General features: G+C 37.0%; 1 protein-coding gene across 3 annotated transcripts; it reads right to left on the reverse strand.

The window, feature by feature from the left end:
* Positions 1 to 195: 195 nt before the first annotated feature.
* On the reverse strand, positions 196 to 18,186 carry LOC127372449 (natural resistance-associated macrophage protein 2). Of its 3 annotated transcripts, XM_051416152.1 has the most exons (17): positions 18,011 to 18,186; positions 13,702 to 13,786; positions 12,065 to 12,201; positions 11,750 to 11,869; positions 11,293 to 11,412; positions 11,018 to 11,124; positions 10,854 to 10,924; positions 10,695 to 10,762; positions 10,449 to 10,604; positions 9,983 to 10,141; positions 9,812 to 9,898; positions 8,857 to 8,976; positions 8,613 to 8,762; positions 8,434 to 8,507; positions 7,571 to 7,724; positions 7,157 to 7,210; positions 196 to 3,121 (listed from the first exon to the last, which is right to left on the reverse strand). In XM_051416152.1, the coding sequence occupies exons 2-17, from the start codon at positions 13,733 to 13,735 to the stop codon at positions 3,044 to 3,046; spliced, it is 1,689 nt and encodes a 562-aa protein (XP_051272112.1). In that variant the 5' UTR covers positions 13,736 to 13,786; positions 18,011 to 18,186; the 3' UTR covers positions 196 to 3,043. The 3 variants fall into 3 exon arrangements, with proteins under 3 accessions (XP_051272112.1, XP_051272113.1, XP_051272114.1); XM_051416153.1 differs by lacking the exons at positions 13,702 to 13,786; positions 18,011 to 18,186 and adding an exon at positions 13,119 to 13,220; XM_051416154.1 differs by lacking the exons at positions 196 to 3,121; positions 13,702 to 13,786; positions 18,011 to 18,186 and adding an exon at positions 13,119 to 13,220 and having other exon boundaries at positions 4,088 to 7,210.
* Between the last annotated feature and the right edge of the window lie 633 nt (positions 18,187 to 18,819).

Raw genomic sequence — 18,819 nt, forward strand, 5'->3', positions numbered from 1 at the left:
CTGATTTCACACATTTCACTGAAGATTAGGTTATAAGGGGTACAGAGTAAAGAGCAGCTAAGTAGGATTATTATTCTGCAGTGTTTTTATACACATTTTTATACTGATATTATAATACCCGACATACACTCCAGGGATCACTACAATAAGAAATAATAAAGATTCAGAAACAATAAAGATGATTAAAGCACAGCATTCAACTATATTTTTTTACTTTTATTATTCAACAAGAAAAAACAGTGTTCAAAAAATATAACAGAGATGGCAGATAATTTAAAACAAGACATCTGGTGTAAAAAGACCACCCTTTTTAATAGGGTCTCAACACTGTATCATACTGTAAAATGTCATCAAATCAGAAATAACACATTTAATTGAACTTACAATACAGTAGGCCTACAGTGCCAGTTTCCTGTCTGGCCATGGAAATGATCTCTGACAATCCCAACAGGTGTTCCCAAGATGTTCAGACACTTTATAATACTTAAAGATGCAACACATTATGCAGTAATAAATAAAAAGACATGATATAACAGAGGTCATTACCATGTTTTTAAATGAATTCTCTAGAAGCATAACACCGCCAGAGGTCAAATGTTGATATACAGCTGACTTATATTCCTCAACCAAAAGCATGTGTCCTGCAGTGAGATGAATGAAATGAAATTATGAAATCATTTGCTAAACTTTAACTGCTTTTCTTCTGTGATCCCATCAATAGTCCATCAAATGTACAAGTATTTTAGCATTCAGCTTACAGTGTCAACTTTTATACTTTACATGTTGACCCATTTCTTTTGTAATCAAATGCTGGTTCATTTGTGTTTTTTGCCATTGCTATGTCATTTCAGACATAGATATCAGAACATTAGTTTAAATAAAAGTACGAATTCATCACATAAGAGGTTAATAATTTTCTCCCAGTGGAAAAAAAATACATATATATTTCTCTAGAAAAATACAATATTAATATTATGAAGTATAATGGCAAATGCAGAACACAATGGCTAAATCAAATCTGATTTGTTTATAGTGAAGTATAGTAATTTATAGTGATTTAAAGTCTCTCTATATCTCACCACTACAACATCTTACAATATTTCTACTCACAGTCCCACAGTAGTGTTACAACACTGTAAGTTTCTTGTATTATTGTGTAATTGTTTCTGACTGAAGAGTGAAGAGGCACAGTGGTGAACACAGGAGGCACCGTGGTCATCTGCACGGGATTTATAACAAGTGCAGTTGAATATTTGGTCAAGGACAAAGGTTTGGTTTATTTATTAGGCCAAACCAGCAGTGCATAATCACAGCTCTGAAGTGTTTTTATGACGGATCTTGTATTTGTTTGGCGTTATTATTTCATATAAATTTGTCTCCTTTGTGCTCTTTTTATTTTCTGTATACAGTTTGTGAAAGGCGCTGAACAGATCAAGTTAATTAAGTGCACAATAACACATATTAGAACTATGTTGCTAAGCTAACACTGGTCTCCCACATTAGAAACAGTCAAACTTGTTCATGTTTTTTTACAATTACAAACTCCCCTGACCCTCCTGGTACACTGTAGACACTGTAGAGTCCTGTTACTAAAACTATCTTGTGCAGGACATCACGTATTTACCATTTAATGTACCTCAGCTATTTCACACCAAAGTGCCAACTAGTAACTTCTTCATCCATATTCATTTCAGGAATTAAATGTTATATTGTTCTGTAACAGTGAACTTTAAAGCTCTGCACACATTTGGCTTAATCAAAAAAAAAAAGAAAAACTGAAGTTAAACAAAATAAAACCATTCTAAACCAAAATAAAGACCCACTAAAACTACAAACAAGACAAAGTAGCATTTATGGAAAATAGAGAGTAGAATTAAATAAAAATAATACAAGATAACTAATTATTATTCTGTGTGAGAGAACTGATTAATAAAATACACTGATCACTTATATTGAAAACCTCTACTGCAAATTTATAACCTCAATTTTATAAATTAATTAAAAGTGAATGTATACATGTGCTGAACATACACACGTAGCTTAATGTTTCTGTCTGCCGCCACAGTGTCTTTCTACCAAGAACTACTGAAATAAGGAATTTAATTCAATAATAAGCTTTACTTGGCTTGAATAATTTATAATTAGCAGACCTTTAAAAGTCTTCAGAAGACTTGGAAATAGAAAGGACGTACTGACCTTACCTCCAAGAAGAGAAACTCCCAGAATGTAAAATAGACTGTAACTGTACATAAAATGACATAAAACTGTCATTCTTTATAGTATAAAACACAGGGACAAGTGAGACTAATCACACAAACAACACCTTGTATGTTTTTCAAGTGCTATGTTCCTATTCAATATATTAATCATAACAATTAACCAGTCTAATATCAACATCAAGATCAATGTTAATATAAAATATAATAAAGCACCAAACACATAAAAAGTGTTAATATCACGCTCACAGTTTTGGTGCCTTCTTGTTCTCACTCTTGTTCTCACTCTGTGGGGACGTCTAACAATGACAAAATTTGATTTATTTTAATGTCATGTCAGGTAAACCACAAGTTGAAGGTTAAAAAGAAATCTAATTGAAACACAGGACTGTCTAATCTGCTGCCTGGTGTCAATATTAAAGGTCGACAGCATCTTTACTGCAACACTGGCTGAAACAGCAAACTGTGTCTCTCTCACTTTCATCACGGTAGAGTCTGAATGGCAAATATTACTCTCCACTTGAACAGAAGTCATTGTTTTATTCACTTGTAGTGGTCCAGTTCTTTGGAGCACAGATATTTAACCATTATTTGCATAAACATTATTTAGCTGAGGTTGTTGAGACGTTTGTGATGAAGAACATCCATCGCCGTTTGGAACAGGAGTGGACATCTGTGGGCGCTCTACACTGTGTGCTGTAAGGACACTTTAAAATAACACGTCAGGCACAGAGAGGTGAAGACAAAAAACACATACTGGCCGATATTCAGTGGTCCCATGCTTCCGGTCGTCAGGTCGTCCTCGCCACAGTTCACTTTGTGTCCTCCTATCTCTCTACCAGATTATCAGTGTCCATGTCACTCATTAAGTAAATGTCTGTGTGCCGAGAGAATCCCATTTGTGTCTGAAAGAGAGAGCAGAGACGGAGGTTTTATCAAAGGGGGGAGTGTTTTATACAGTTAACTCATCACATAAATCAGCATAACTTTATTTTATTGTTCATGAAGACAAACTGGGTTATATAATAATTTCGTCATAATTTGTATTGTTCAAGTTTTCACAGAAAATCAATCATTATCAATTATATAATTAATAAAATACTCCAAACAACAACCCACACAGCCTCTTGCTAGTCACACACATTGAGCTCATTATGACCTGTGAAAGCATCTGTTACTGCAGCTCATCTTATATTACTCCACATTAACTTCCTTTTATGAACCCAGAGACTGCAGATACACAGAGTTTAAAGTGTTAGGGGTTTACTGTAGTATAACTTAGAAAAGATATGGAAAATAAAGTGTAATGTTTACTAATAAGAGGAATCACAATCAATGCTCTGTTTTGATCAGTGGTAAATGGGGTCAATTTGAAAGTGATTGTTTTATAATTGCAGATTCATTAAGGGTGCTCACCTTTACTCATTTAATCCTGGAAAGTCCTGCAAAAGAGCATTTCTATTGCCTACAATGATATGCTGTCATCCCTCCTTATATTAAATGTGAACAACTAAAATTTATTCTGGGAAAGAACCCCTTAAACACATCTTGTATATTTTACATTATTCTCACAGATCAATTTAACAGTTTATACTGATGATGCTACACAGTAAATTGAAAAAGTCTCTATGTACTCAGCAGGTTGTACAGCAAAGTAAGTTATATATTTAGGGCTTTACCTACTGCACCAACATCATGTCATAAAACAGAAATCATAACCTTAACATTATAATCATGAGAAAACCTCCAGTTTAAAGATTATTATCTAGTCTTTTCTCAGACACGGATTTTTTTGTTTTTCAAATGAGGCTTGATTACATCCTAATATTTTTTTCTCTACTTCAGACAGAAGACGCCAACAAATGTCCATATATCCATTATTTCCCATTTATTTTGAACACATGGTGTGCTTTATCCAGGAGCAAGGACAGACACTTAAATCATTCAACCCCAAAGAGCAGAAATGAGTGATAACTTCAGTGTACACATTACTACATTGAAGTTTTCTCTGTAACAGTTCAAATATGCATTTGCCATGTTTCCTTTAGCCAGGGAGGTATTTGTATGATACTATATAAACTCACAGTCACCTGAAAAATGTCATGCTGCATTTCTTTAACCTTCAAAAACTTGAGAAACGTAATGAACGCTTTTGAGAACTTTGAACCAAAGACCTTCAACTGCACCTTATCCCCCACAATAAAGTGAACATTTAAAACAACCTGAGATCTTTACTGTGATCACTGTATGCTCTTATTGGTTAATTCACACATCATGCTTGGATATTGCTCAGTTAGCTGCTTTAGTACAGTGTACACAGTCTAATGTTAAACTAGCTCGTCTTCACTGATCTTGAAAGTTGAACGTGATAGCGATGCTGCCTTTAACAGTCACATCAGGAAAGCTGTTGTGACTGTTGTTCACATTATAATTTCAAACTGCGGCTGCTGCTGCTCGTGTTGTGAAGGCAGAGTGAGTCTGAGAGTAAAAGGTGGCACTTAACTTTTATTAAATATGAATAATTCATAATCCTTTCATTTTTAATTCTTTTTGCATTGGTTTATTAAATATGTCTGTTATTTTAGTAAAACTAAGCTATATATTTATCTTTATGTCGACCTGCGAGCAGGTCTGAAGCCCAGCGGACTCGTGTTAAAAATCTACAGTAAATAGTGATGGTAATTTTATTTTTAGCAGAAAAGAAACAGACATACATTTAATACAATGTTTGTGAAGGGGTAACAAACCAACATTTCTGAAGGCAAACAGAATAAATGTTTTCATTCTCATTAGGAGGACTAAAATGAGTCAGTGCAGAGCACCGGACACACTGTAGCTTAATTAACAGATGCAGCACACCAGAATTAACATAAACATTGGCCACATGAATCTGACCCAACTGGGTTTTACTCTGAGCTGCATTCTTGGACTTTAACTAACAAAATCACTGCCTTCGGGGTCTAAAGATAGACTGTAGACTGTAAAGCTCTCTGAAACAAACTTGTGATTTTGGGCTATATAAATAAACTTCCTCTGTACTTGTTTTGACTTTTGTTTCCAGTTCTCCTTTAAATACAACTGTCATGACAACTCTAACAATTATGAATATAAAATTATGTTTAAGCTACCACATAATCAGTTGCCTTCCTTCTCTGCATAGCAGTATAAATAAAACCACAAAGTTTACTCTCAAATGTATTGTAACATAAATATTACATATTTATATTACATATTTATGTTACAATACATGTCTATCAGCCCTATCTCCCAAGCTTTTACCACAAACAGTAATGAATTAATACATGGAGTAGAAGATTTATCCTGGTATCACAAGTAAAAACACCTAAACTCTCTCAGTTAAGAAGAAATGAAACAACCCTTTCACAGTGCAAAAAACTCATTTTCTTTTCATACTTACATACATCAACATAGTATGTTGATCAATCCTTATTATTTAGGCACTAAAACAGGCTCTGAGGATGAAGCTGCAGTCTTATAAACATTACTTGTTTGAATGGAGCAGTTTGCATCAGGCTGCACGCAAATCACAATACAATAAATCATAAGTAAAATGTTAAAAAAGGTACCATTCAGTAAAACTGTCAACTAATATCTATGTGATTAACTTCATGAACCAGTTGGGTCACGTTAAAACACCAGTCTGGTAAATGACCAGGTGGACTCTAACAGCCTTTGTCAGACAATATTGATCCTCCATTCAAGTTGTCAGTTAAATATGATTTTACAATCCAAGACTCATTAAGAAAAAACATCCTTCATTCACAGACTGGGTTGTGTTGAACAGACGTCTACTCTGGACTTTTTAGACAAATTAAGTATTATGCACCATTTTTGCATGATACTGAAACTTGCCACTTTAGCGTCAAAAAACGTCTTACCCAATAGTTTTAACACACATTTTATCACACCAGGGCTGGATATCGTTTGGTGATTTTTGGTACGGATATTAAGATTAAGATAACGTCCTTGTGAATTATGTCACAATGATATTCTCTTAAAAAAATAATTGTTATTTTGAAATGTTAGTGAATCAAACTGCTTGAACACGGAGATGAGAGAATAGAGGACGATGAGGTAGACTGAGTGGAAATCAGAATAAGCAGCTCCTCCTTCCATCAGGATACTGGGAGGTTGACATTATCAAGGTAAGAGAGCTCACTGAGAGCAGAGTGTGCGTTGGCTAGCTTTAGTACATCTCTTAGGGAATATGGAAATTAAAATAAAGATTAAAAACAATCCCTAGTTCAGGTAGACGGTTACTGAACAGAAACTGCCATTGTTGTGAGATCATTCATATAATGTGTTAAAAAAATATTGATAGTTTGAATAGTTTTTATTTCAATTGTGACAATTCTGTAATTATGAGGTTATTTAATCCTAATTAAACACAAAAACGTTGAGCTTCTTTTAAAGAAGTTGTAGCAATGTAGCCCCACACATTGTGGTTACTACTGTAGTTTACATAAACCGACATAAATACATAAAAATACAAGCTGAGATGCTATGTTTTAGTCTAGTCTGTTTTTTAAGTCTAGCTTACATTTTATAAAAATGATGGAAAATCTTATTTTACATAACAGATACTTGGTTTAATCATCAGCATAGTAACTACTCAGTATGTCGGTAGGAGGACGGTAACAATTATTCATTTGACAACTGATTTTCTGATTGCTGGTGTAGTATTAATTTGATTCACTGGGTACATAAAAAGCACCAAACTCTGAGACCCAGCCCTACACAAGACAAACATGTGACATTAGCAGAAAATGTGCTCTCAAGATCATATATGATCTAGAAGAGTCCTGGCTGTGTACAGGGCTCAGTGTCTCCAAGAGGAATGCTGGTGGTTACTGTCCTGTTCAGCTCTAGGAGTCGTACTCATACGGCTCCTCTATGAACACAGCAGGTCGATTGCTTACCCTGCTGCCAAAGTCCAGGCAGGAAACTCCCAAAGCAACCAAACAGTGCCATACCTGCAGACAACGACAAAGGAGAGACCAGTCAAGACACTCATTGATGAAATGTATATATTTTTTTTCACTAAAAACAAAAGGATCTTTTTCACAGCGGCCAGTTTGACGTGACGTAGTAGGGTAAACACAGGTGAGGTGAAAATTCACTTCTCATTTCTCATCTCATTTTGAATTGTCCATTTTCAAAACTAAACCAAAGTTTACTCAAACACTGAAACCATTAAAAAAATATATATATTTAATGCATTTGTCAGGAAAACTGACCTATAAATCACAATAAATAAAACATTATTTTACTAATTACACTGGTATGTAAAGTGCTTAGACATCTGATCATAATGTGGCAGTAATCGAACTCACCAGGTAGCCCACAAAGCAAAGATAGGCAATGGAGAATATAGCAGCAAGAACGTAGAGCAGCACACTGTTCAGCGCTGTGACGTAAACCACAACAAAGTACATGTTGATTGCACAAACCACCAGGATGACGACGCCTCCAGAAATCTTCCACACCCTACAGGAACAGGCAGTTTATTAGACCATTGAGAAATAATGTTTTTTTCTGAAATGAACTATCCTGGAAACATTTCTCTAATAGTCAGAGTGGATTCCTAGTTTGCGTAACTTTCCTGTCCAAAAACAAAGTGACTGCCTTGGATTTTTTTAAATAAACAGTCAAGCTACATTATCTGTTGGTCTGTCAGAAAAGGGAGGAACATTCAGTAAACTGATGACCTTGCGCCAACAAGTTGCATTTGATTTGTCAGTGAATAACTAAAGTCCTCCAACACATCTTTCATCAACTGGCTGTCATACTGAAAGAGATCAGGCCTTTCACTTCCTCAGTTTTAAGTTGAAGAGTCAGGATTCTGTCTGTTTGATTCATATTTGGCTAAAAAAGAGCAAACGCCTTTCTGCTGGTGGACGTAGATCAGCGTAAATTGCCTGCATTTTAAGTCATCTTGCAGTGAAAGCAGAAGCTGTGGCTTTGAGGACAGAAAGCTAATGAAAGTGTTTTCTTCTTTTTTTTGAAGCTAAATGTTTATGGTTCAGACAGAAACTGACAGGAAAGCCTCACTGATTCAGGTAATTATCCTGTCAATAAACAATGTAATACAAGTAAGACACCAACAAATACACTATGTGTCCCAGAAGCACGATACATGTCTACAGAGAGAAGAAATTAATGATAAAAAAAAAAAAAAGGTATAATTTTCACTCACAATCCGTTTGCAAAGTCATTCATTATGGAGGTCAGACTGGTGAAGGTCAGTATTGGTATCAAAGCAAACGGAAGCTATTGAACACAAAGGAAATCATACAGATTATTACAGAACCATTAAATAAGGATATGTATTATTATAATTAATTATGAGTGCTTTCTTAAATGATTCGTCCTGACCTGCATGCTTTGAAGCACGTTGAGGAAGTCGTTCATCCCTGTCAGATGCTGAACATCCTGGAAAATGGCTACCAGCAGTGTTGGCGTGATGGCGATGGAGCGGGTCAGCAGCACCCGAGCAAAACGGGACCACCGTAGGTTCAGGAAACCCTTCATAAACATGATAGTAAAAACATGAGCATGCACATTTATCTTTGTTTTTGTTTGTTTGACCCACTTATATAAAACCAGTAGGCATTCTTACCTCCATAACAAACTGCCCAGAGTAAGTGCCTGTCATGGTGGAACTCTGTCCAGCTGCCAGGATCCCTATTGCCCAGATGTAGAGGGCTGCAGGGCCAAAGACACAGCCCAGAACCACTCCCTGAACAAACCAACATACCAACAGAGAAACAAATTATATCTGTGATTTATCCATCCCTTAAAAGAGACTCAGAGATGATTATTTAATAACGTAGAATTGGTCATGACTCTTTATTGTCCCATGGAGGAAAGAAAGAAAGTTGAATTTAAGTTTAAATCTGAGTTTTGTTTTTTCATACTTTGGTGCAATGAGTTCTTTAAAGCTCCTGCACACTTATGATGCACTCACACCGGCAGCTTCAGTTTATTTGCCCGATTAAACTTTTTCTCAGGAGGGTTTTTTGACAAATCGTAGCAGGAAACACACAGGCGTAACTAATAATATCAATAACAACTGAATTTCCTTTAAGTGTTTTAAGTATGAGTAGGTTCCCCATGTACTCTATAAATTATATTTTGACACAATGTGTACCAACTAGACAGCCATAAATAATAGAATTAGTGTGCAGAATGAAAATAGGACAAAGCTATTAAGTGTGATGATGTTGTGCAATTCCCAGCATGTCTCTGCCCATTTTCAGCCTGAGCGGATGTTTAATCGGCCAGAATAACTGAAAATACCTGCGTGGGTGCACACAGCCTTTAAATAGAAACGTTTTTGCTAACAACAGTAAATATAGGCTGGCAATGTGTCAGTCTTCTTCTCCTTCCTCTTACTATTATATTTTTATTATATCTCTAGTATATAATTACTATAAAATTAATTATTAATTAATTATCTGTCCTTTGTCTGCTCAATCAACTCAATCATCTCCTCCTCATTATAAAAGCATCTTAAATGTCTTAGTAACAATTCCACAGTGAGGACTTATTGTTGTAATGATGACCAGACGTACCCCTTTGTAGATGTCCACCTCCAGTGTGTTGTTGTCTTGTGGGAAAAGACCTGAGTGAGGGCTGCCAGTTTTATTGCAAAATTCATGCTGCAACCAGGGACACAAACACATGATGAGCAACGTGTGTTATCATTAATATAATTAAATCTCACAGTAATACTGTATACCTACCACTTCCATATTGGTTTTATTGTAGAAGGCCTCAGCAAAGACCGCTACGACAAAGACGTTGATGAGGAAGGAGATAAAGAGAGCAATAGTTGACTCAATGAAGTAGTACTTGTTGGCTTCCTTTACTTCCTTCTTATTTTTCCGATCGATGTCTCGAGACTGTTACATGAGGAGACACAGAATTACACTCAACTTTCATCAAACACAAGAGATATACTTTAAGAATACTTTAAAATAGCATACTGCTAAGCTTATGGTATAGTTCATACTGTGTGTCAAACAGTGACAAATATGCAATAATCAACTGTGACTTTTCAAAACTGTGTAAGAAATATGACAGAGAGACAACTGTTATATAAAGTACTCTAGAAAAACCTATTAGGAAACTCTCATTTTAACATGTTGACTGTAGGTTTTACTTTTTAAGTATTGATTATCCACAAGTGACAACAAATATGCATCTAACCTTGACCAGCGCTGAGTGCAAGTAGATGTTGTGGGGCATGATGACAGCACCTACGATGCCCACTGCCTGCTCCAGCTGCACAGGCCCACAGCCGGCGCAGTAAGGTAAGAACATCCCCTTCAGAAGTTCCCCTTGATCTGGCTTTACCAGCACATACTACAGGCAAAACAGAATCAAACGTGTCATGATTAACATCTTGGCTAAAACTCAACAAACACTTGAATTGTTCTGGAAATTGTAATTTACCTCGTAACCGAAGCTAAGAGCCATTACAGTGATGAGAAATCCAAAGAAAGCTTCAAGTTTCCTCAGGCCTACAAGGAGATACAAACTGTATCAACATACATGCACAGCTTCTTAGACAATGACTGATAAGTAAGTGATGGTAGATCTGTAGATCTGTACCGTATTTGTCTAGAAAAAGGAACACGAATGTGTCTGTGATGGTGATGAGGACTCCTGCCCACAGTGGAATCCTGGAGGAGAAAAACAAGAAAACTCAATAAGTCACCGTAACAGAAATATACTCTGCAAAAATTACTTTTAATGGACAACAGTAAGGGAGGTACCTTCCCACAGAGAGAAGGTTGAGAGCAATGGCACAGCCAATGACCTCCTGCATGTCTGAGCCAATAATTGCCAGTTCCACCATCAGCCAAAGGATGACCCGAGGAACCTAGAAAATAAAAACACCAAAGATATAACCAGAGAGTAAAGCATCTTCTCATCCAGCTGTAGTTAATATTTAAGAATATGAGATCAAAAAATAACATACTTTTTATTGACAGAGATTTTACAAATACTATCCCATGTGTGATGTGTAATGAGAGTGGGGAGCACTCACTGTGGGATATTGGCGGTTGCAGACTTCAGCCAGGTGCATCCCAGTGACGACACCAAGGCGTGCAGCTAACCTCTGCAACAGCAGCCCAATGATGGTGGCCACAAGTAGCACCCACAGGAGCTGAGAAAGAAAGACAAAAAATCAGCAAAAGTCGCCGCTTCCTATACGGGAGCCAAATTACATAATAGCTGCTTGTGTGAGTTCTCGCCCGTGGTCATTTTAGACACTGTGATGTGTTTGGGTGAAGAGAACAAAAACCTGTGGAATCACTTCCTCAAATATGGAGTAAACAAATGAAATAAATACATAGAAAAACGCTAAAAAATAGATTCCAGTCAAGATGAAAACTGTATTATGATTCACATTTTGTCTGAAATACAAACACATAACCCAGCAAAGCAAACCGCTAGGTCATGGCAGAGCAAACTGACTAGATTTACATGTTTTTATATCTCACCTTAAAGCCTGCTTTAGCTCCAGACTGCAGGTCAGACTCGATGTTTCCTGGATCCAAGTAAGCAATGCTCATCAAAAACCCTGGTCCAGTGAATGCCCAGAGTTTTCGGAAACTGAATACCTAAAAGTATGGACGGCAGAAAAGTATAATTATTACTGATGTTGTAGTTTGAATATAATGAAACAGTTTTGGTACAATTAAAATATGGTTTGTTTCCCAAAATCTTAAAAATTCTAATAAACTGTCCAACAAGGATAAATAATGTTATAATCACAGGATACATTCAGGACATCATTACATCTTGGCTGTGAGTACCTGGTTGACATTTTCGGGAATGGCAACCTTGTCTTCAAAGTATGTAGAAAAAGGTTCCTCCTGGGCCACAGGTGAGGCTGGAGGAGAGATGGAGCTGTACTGGTTTGTCTGGACTCCATTGTCCTGAGGAGAGTCCTCTAACAAAACCACAGAGAAGAAGAAAAACGGAGGGACTCTGATTAGAGAGGAGAGCAAGACGAACAGACAAAGAAAGTTACTTGTTGGTGTAACACTAAAGACCTCATTTTTGTGGTTCCTTCTGAACTACTGAGATTTGGGGATGTGGTGTAATCTCTACACAATGTACTTCTTTGCTTATTATGTTATTCCACCTTCAATGTAGCAAAAACTTGATTGACAAAAAAGTTAATAAATTTTCCGCATAAAAAGATCTAATTTCATGCAAATAAAGAATAATTCCTAGAGAATAAATCCACAACCAAACTCTCCACTTACTGTCACAAAAAGATACTGTTCTGAGCTAAAGCCGATCAGTGACAAACGAGTTTACCTAGTTTGGGCCTTTTAAAAACAATTTTACAGTAACTTAAAATATTAGTTTACAAACGAAATTAATGTGGTTCTGACTAAAGTGGATTTGTTTGTGAATTACCTTCTAAAGAGAGACAAGTAAGGTTTTATGTTTGAGCAGAGATGCAGCAGATACATACAGAACTTAATATGACTTTAAATAACTTTAAATAACTTTACAGAGCACGAAACACAGCTTTATTCATTCTGTACTCAGGAAAATGTTTAACCCAGAGTGTCTAAGACTTGTCTGAGGTACATGAGCTTTATTAAAGAAACTGCACACAGTTTAACGGAAGCAACCATTATAAAAAAATCTCACAGCTGATAAATGAAAAGCAATTCAGCCTAGATCTCAAAACTGCTACATAAGGGATTTAGTCCTAAACCAAATGACCCCGAGAGCATGTTTTATAAGAACACAATAAAAAAGACCAATCAATAAAAACTAAACAAAAACCTCTCACTTGTTTAATATTTCTGACAAATAGCTCAAAGTAAAGCAGCAATGTGTACTACTCACTGAGAGTGGACTTTTCATTCTTTCCTTCCTTCATCTCCAACTCACTGCTGGTCCTAAAGTCCACTGTGTCCTAACAAGGACTCTGCTTTTATATGACTCAGCCTTTATCATCCCTTTTTTTTTTGTCACTAGATGTCACAATGACTCTCTGACGTCATGTCTCTAAAAATGACCCGCGAATAAAGAGAAGTAAAGAACACACAGCACACACTAAGAGCACAAATAATATAGTAACCTGCCCTTTACCCTTCAATGAATCACACACCATCACACAAGCAGTAATTAAGTTCACTAAAGAAGAAATGAGAATCATTCGGATTCTTAAAGAATGATTAAATATTCCAGCATCAGGAATATGTGTTCAGGCTTTTCAAAAGTTAAACTATGGCGCTGTGGTTACATGCACGCGAGACAAAATGTACTTAAGTAAAATATTGTTTTAAGCAGCTCAGCCAGCATGCACACCGACACAGGATGTGCGCTGCAGCCCGGTTAGACAGACCCAGAGAGTGTTTAACGGTGGAGAACATGGCGGGTGTGTCTGTAATGTGATGGTCATGTTTCTGTTATCTTAAACAGTTACCTTCGAGGAGGTCTCCGTCTTGCTCGGCTTTCATCAGGGCAAGCTGAGGTATCCCTGGGAACTTGAGGGATGAATATCAGCCTCCCTGGAATAAGAAAACAACAATTACATAATCTGAAGGAGCATGAAAGACATGTCTGTTGAGGGTAAAACAGTAATTATCATGCAAGTATTGAGCTAAAAAGATTAGTTTTGTATAGAAACTTCATGCTTTCTCATAATAAGCACAAGAAGGAACCTCAACATGAGACATGACTGTGCAGATTTTTGTTCCCCCTTTAATAAAGATCAAGATTAAAAGTCACAAGTCATAATAATGACTAAGCAACAATCACAGCATGTGAAAGATCACTACATTAATGAGAACTTTTACAGGAAACCTTGAGTTGACCACTGGAGCCAGAGTTTCACTTCCACCACATGCATCCTTCCTCTAAACACTCAGCTTCACACACACTCTGTTAGACTGGTACTACTTAATCTACCACCAAAAAGATGAAAACAACTGTATTTTATAAACACCATGTTCTCTGACACAGACAGTGTAGCACCTCTGAGTGCACATGACTATGGGATCACATGAGGCAAAAGACGAGCTGAGGCAGCAGCCAGTCAAGGTTTCCATCAGAGTGCCACTTCCACTGTCTGATCATGTGCTCGAAGTAATTAGCATTATCCAAGTGATAAGGTCCCTGGTACTTTGCTCAGTAGCAATTTACTTATCATTAGAATTTCAGTAATAATATTGGTTACCAAGTTGTTTCCTGTATTACAACCAAATGACCCAAACACATCAAGTCAAAATTAATAAAATTTTCCACATAACGTGAGGTTTACTTTGGAAAATGACAGCTGGTAGTTTGTTGTTGTTTCCTAGAGCTTGAACACACTACAGTTAAAACAAATGTGCCCTTTTCCCTCTCCTCTCTCTCGTACGTGCCACACTGCTCCACACTGCTTGTGCTTCTATTCCTGATAAAAGGCAGCTCGCATTAAACTACACCCAGAAATGATCAGTTATCCACCCATCTTGAAACTGTGTTCCTTTTTTTAGGTTCAGACAGAAACATTTTGGTTTCAGGTAAGTGTGTGTGTGTGTGTGTGTGTGTGTGTGTGTGTGTGTGTGTGTGTTATTTATCATAGCTAAAAGACTCATGTTGACAAGTTGCGCAATTGGAGACAGCTTGCTAAATAGACATCTGAAATGCTTGATTTCTCAAAAAAGAAAAGAAAATATTAAAAAACATATTCATGGCCCAGATTTAACAGTACATTAAGAATCTGAAATTGTTGTCTCGGGTGCCGGATCTGGTTGTTAGACTGTTACATGTTACTTGGCTGCAGGGCACTGCAGTTTTTTGTCATGTGTTCTCATGTGGCCACAGTCAGCAGTCACACACTGAACACACAACAGAGAGCCAAGAGCCACCACCCAATGTTGTTTTATTGGGTAAACGTATAATAGCTCATGAAGATATGATCAATAACAAACCAGCTGTGATCCTGTCCTAGTACATTTTAATCAGCAGTTTAATAACATAACACAATTTTGATAGACATTTCTGCAGGCACACATAATGACGGAGGACACTTCAGGTGCATCAGTTTGCCCCAAAACAATTTCTCAAACTCAATGAAGTCCAAGCAACTGATCTCCTAAACTTCCAAACAACCTTGTGCTCTCACACACCACCATTAAGTGAATGTCTCATCCCTGTTAAACATACACTTCTATTAATAACAGTTTATTCAGTCAGGCCTCTACCTTGCTGCAGGGTTCAACATCAAGCAGTATTTCATCTTTCCCCGTGAGGCCAGTGGGTCTCTGGTTCACTTCCTCTTTATATATATATATAATCTCACTAACCAAGCATGAAAGAAGTATAACATCCTTTAGGAGGATGTGATCTCGCTTCGTTGTTGCTGATCATAAAGTCAAGTCTCTCACATGTCTCAAAGTGTGTTTGCCTGATGAAGAGCTGCATCCCGAACACAACAGTGCTGTTGATTAAGACTACAAGGGACATTTAAGTCTGTTGTTTGGTTGACTCCCTTTGTCCTAGCACCCGGTTGAAGCTGTAGACCTGCATACTTTTCTGTAAGGTCTATCTGATTTGCTCAGCCTACAGTCACAGTCCTAGATCCTTGTCACTCTGTTATGATGAACTACCACATTCTCAGGTTGGTCCTTTTAAGTCTACTGTGTGACTATTACTCCTCCCCACATTCACTATCCACCGCACTCATTTTAACACCAAAGACAAAATGTATCAAGACAGAAACAATTCTTTTGGCTTTATTTATGTTTAGTCTATTATCGTCGGCATCTGGGCCACATCAGACAGACTGGTTGGTATTTAATGTACTGGTTCTGGTGTGACCTGGATTCCAGTCCTGGATTATGTAACTGTCTTTTAATGTGTCAGCACTAATCCTGTCACATACCTTGGTCAACTCCAAGTATGTGGTGATTAAAGAGATCTGGGCTTTGGCAAAGTTTCCCAGTAGTTTAAGAATCTGGTCAAAATGAATCCATATAATTAACATAATATTCTAAACATTATACAATAACAGTATGAAGTTCATTAAGGAAACATCAACTACATGATTCATTTTGACTTTACCAAATGTTGTAACATTGGATTTGCAAATCTTCTACATCTAAATTAAAACTGGTAAGCATGGTAAAAAAAAGGCAAAAAAACACATATCTTAGTCATCCATCCATGTAACTTCACACAAAGCCTTGGCCTCAACACAAACCATAGAGGCCTAATCTGCACCAAACAGTTTTCACTAAAGATCACTTAATCTATGACAACTCCCAAACTGTCAAATTATCTCTAATGTTACACCCCTCGAACTATGGCCCTTGCAGGCTTTTATACCCCCACCATCACCCAAAAATCTCAACACAATAATGCCAAAGTAAACATCAAGAAAACTGATTCTACACGTTAAACAAGAATGAAAAAACTACCAGCACTAATCATTCTTACTATTTTCAAATGAAGACTCAGCAGCAGCAACAACAGATCAGACCTTCCTGAACCACAGCCAGACACAACTGACAGTCAGCTGCTATGAACATTAAAATAAGAGTCATATCTTGAGCCGTCTAACCAGGAAATCAAATATTCAAAACTGGTCCATCAACAACACAATTCAAACACAGTTTTTTTCAATTGAAACCATGAATGCCTACTTGTGTCCACATATAGCTATGAGCTTGGTCAGCTTACCTTGAGTGATTGCTTTGAAAAGGTCTGATATATAATATATAATAATATAAACCAGAATGAGGCTTAAAAGTACAAGTAAAATCCAATATATGCAGTTTATTTAGCATTAATTAAACTTCCCTTTCTTAATGCACATGAGAAGATTAATTTGTCAATGGTGTATTTATCATGGCAGTTTTTTACTAATGACTTCACATACTAGAGGTGGACATTAGAAACTCAACACAAATTGAAGGTATTTAAGAGGACAATAACTGTTTGATACACATTTATTCACTGTAGCACTCAAAAAAATCTATTTTGTTCCTCTGTATGCTGAGTGTTGTATTTAAGAGATCATTACAATAAGTTCTACCTTGAATGTAAACAAGTTGAGTTACATTTTGCAACAAACATCAGAGTGAAAACTGATATTTGCTTTCCCTTGCATCACAATTATTGCATCATTACTTCCCGTAGGTGGTGAATACATTTCACCACCATAAACTCCACTGACAAATGGACAGAGGAGGACGGATGTATGTAATTTATGGCTATAGGTGTCTACATACTCAGGTAGAGTAGAGGGTTTCCAGCTCAATAATAACTGTAAGGTGCATTAAGTAAGTGGGTCAAACCTCCGGAAACACTTGTAGTATAAGAACAGCATATTCTCCTTCATAATAACTAGAACAACCTCCTGTAACCATCAGTGTCAATGGGTCAGATCCATTAAGTGACCATTCAGGATGATGCTCCAGCTCTGATACACTGAAGTTACTGGAGTAAATGCTAAAAGGCTGCATTTCAACCAACTAGCTGAGAAATAAAACAAGCTTTCCCGCTAATAAATCATATAGATATGTGAACAAGCGCTACCTTTGACTATAACCTTCAAAAACCCTCCTAGTAACACCGGCAACAGAAACCCTAGTAACAGCGGTAACAGAAACCCTAGTAACAACGGTAACCCCAACGTTGTCAATGTTACTGTTACTATGTGTGACCAAGCTAACACGTTTCCATGATGTATATTAGCTTGTCTGGTTGGGAGTGTCAACGGTGCCATATTATTAAAACCCCCTTACCTGGGTACACTTTAGGAAGGTGGAATGATGGGTAGTGATTTGATGATTAAAGCTGCTTTTAAACCGACACCATATGGGTATAATTTGATGGTGGCTGAGAACCACGTTATCAAGCTAAATTCCGGCAAAGTCGTATTTTTCCATGTCAACTCCTAAGTTCACGTCCCAGTGCGCATGTGCGATAAATACAGCACGGCTCTGATTGGTCAATGGGTGGGACATGCGCAATGGCGTGAGGAGCCCTGGGTTTAGCCTGTCAGGAGCTGCTGCAGGTTATTCGGTGCTTCTTCTTAATATATCCTTGATTACGTGCAGAAAAAATGTGTCTGTGAAGGTCATAGTGTGCTGCTGGATTGTTAGTATCGCTGATGCAGACGTGTGCAAGCAGCAGTTTACTGTTGCAGTTGAGGTGGAGATAGTTTGGACTGTGGTGGGGTAGAAATATGAAGTAGGATTAGTATCTCAAGAGTGTATTTAAGTACAAAACAGTGCAAAAGTGAATGTACTTATAAAGTTTCCACCACTGGCTTTACCCTCATTATTTATTTTTGCCACGACTGCAACTCCAGTCCAACTTCCAGCCGAGGGTCATTTTTTATGAATTAATAAAAAAGTGTATTGTCTAAGATGTAATTGTGTAAGGTTCTCAACAAAGTGACCTCTATATTCAATAAACATCCATATTCACATTAATAATATACCCACACATGTGTTATTTAAATCCAAACACATACTAATGTTCAGAAAAAAAAACATTGGAGCACAAATCACCAAATCACGTTACTTTAACTCCTCTCGCGAGATTCTGG

Source organism: Dicentrarchus labrax, unplaced genomic scaffold, assembly GCF_905237075.1.
Source record: "Dicentrarchus labrax unplaced genomic scaffold, dlabrax2021, whole genome shotgun sequence".
NCBI classification, from domain to species: Eukaryota; Metazoa; Chordata; class Actinopteri; family Moronidae; genus Dicentrarchus; species Dicentrarchus labrax.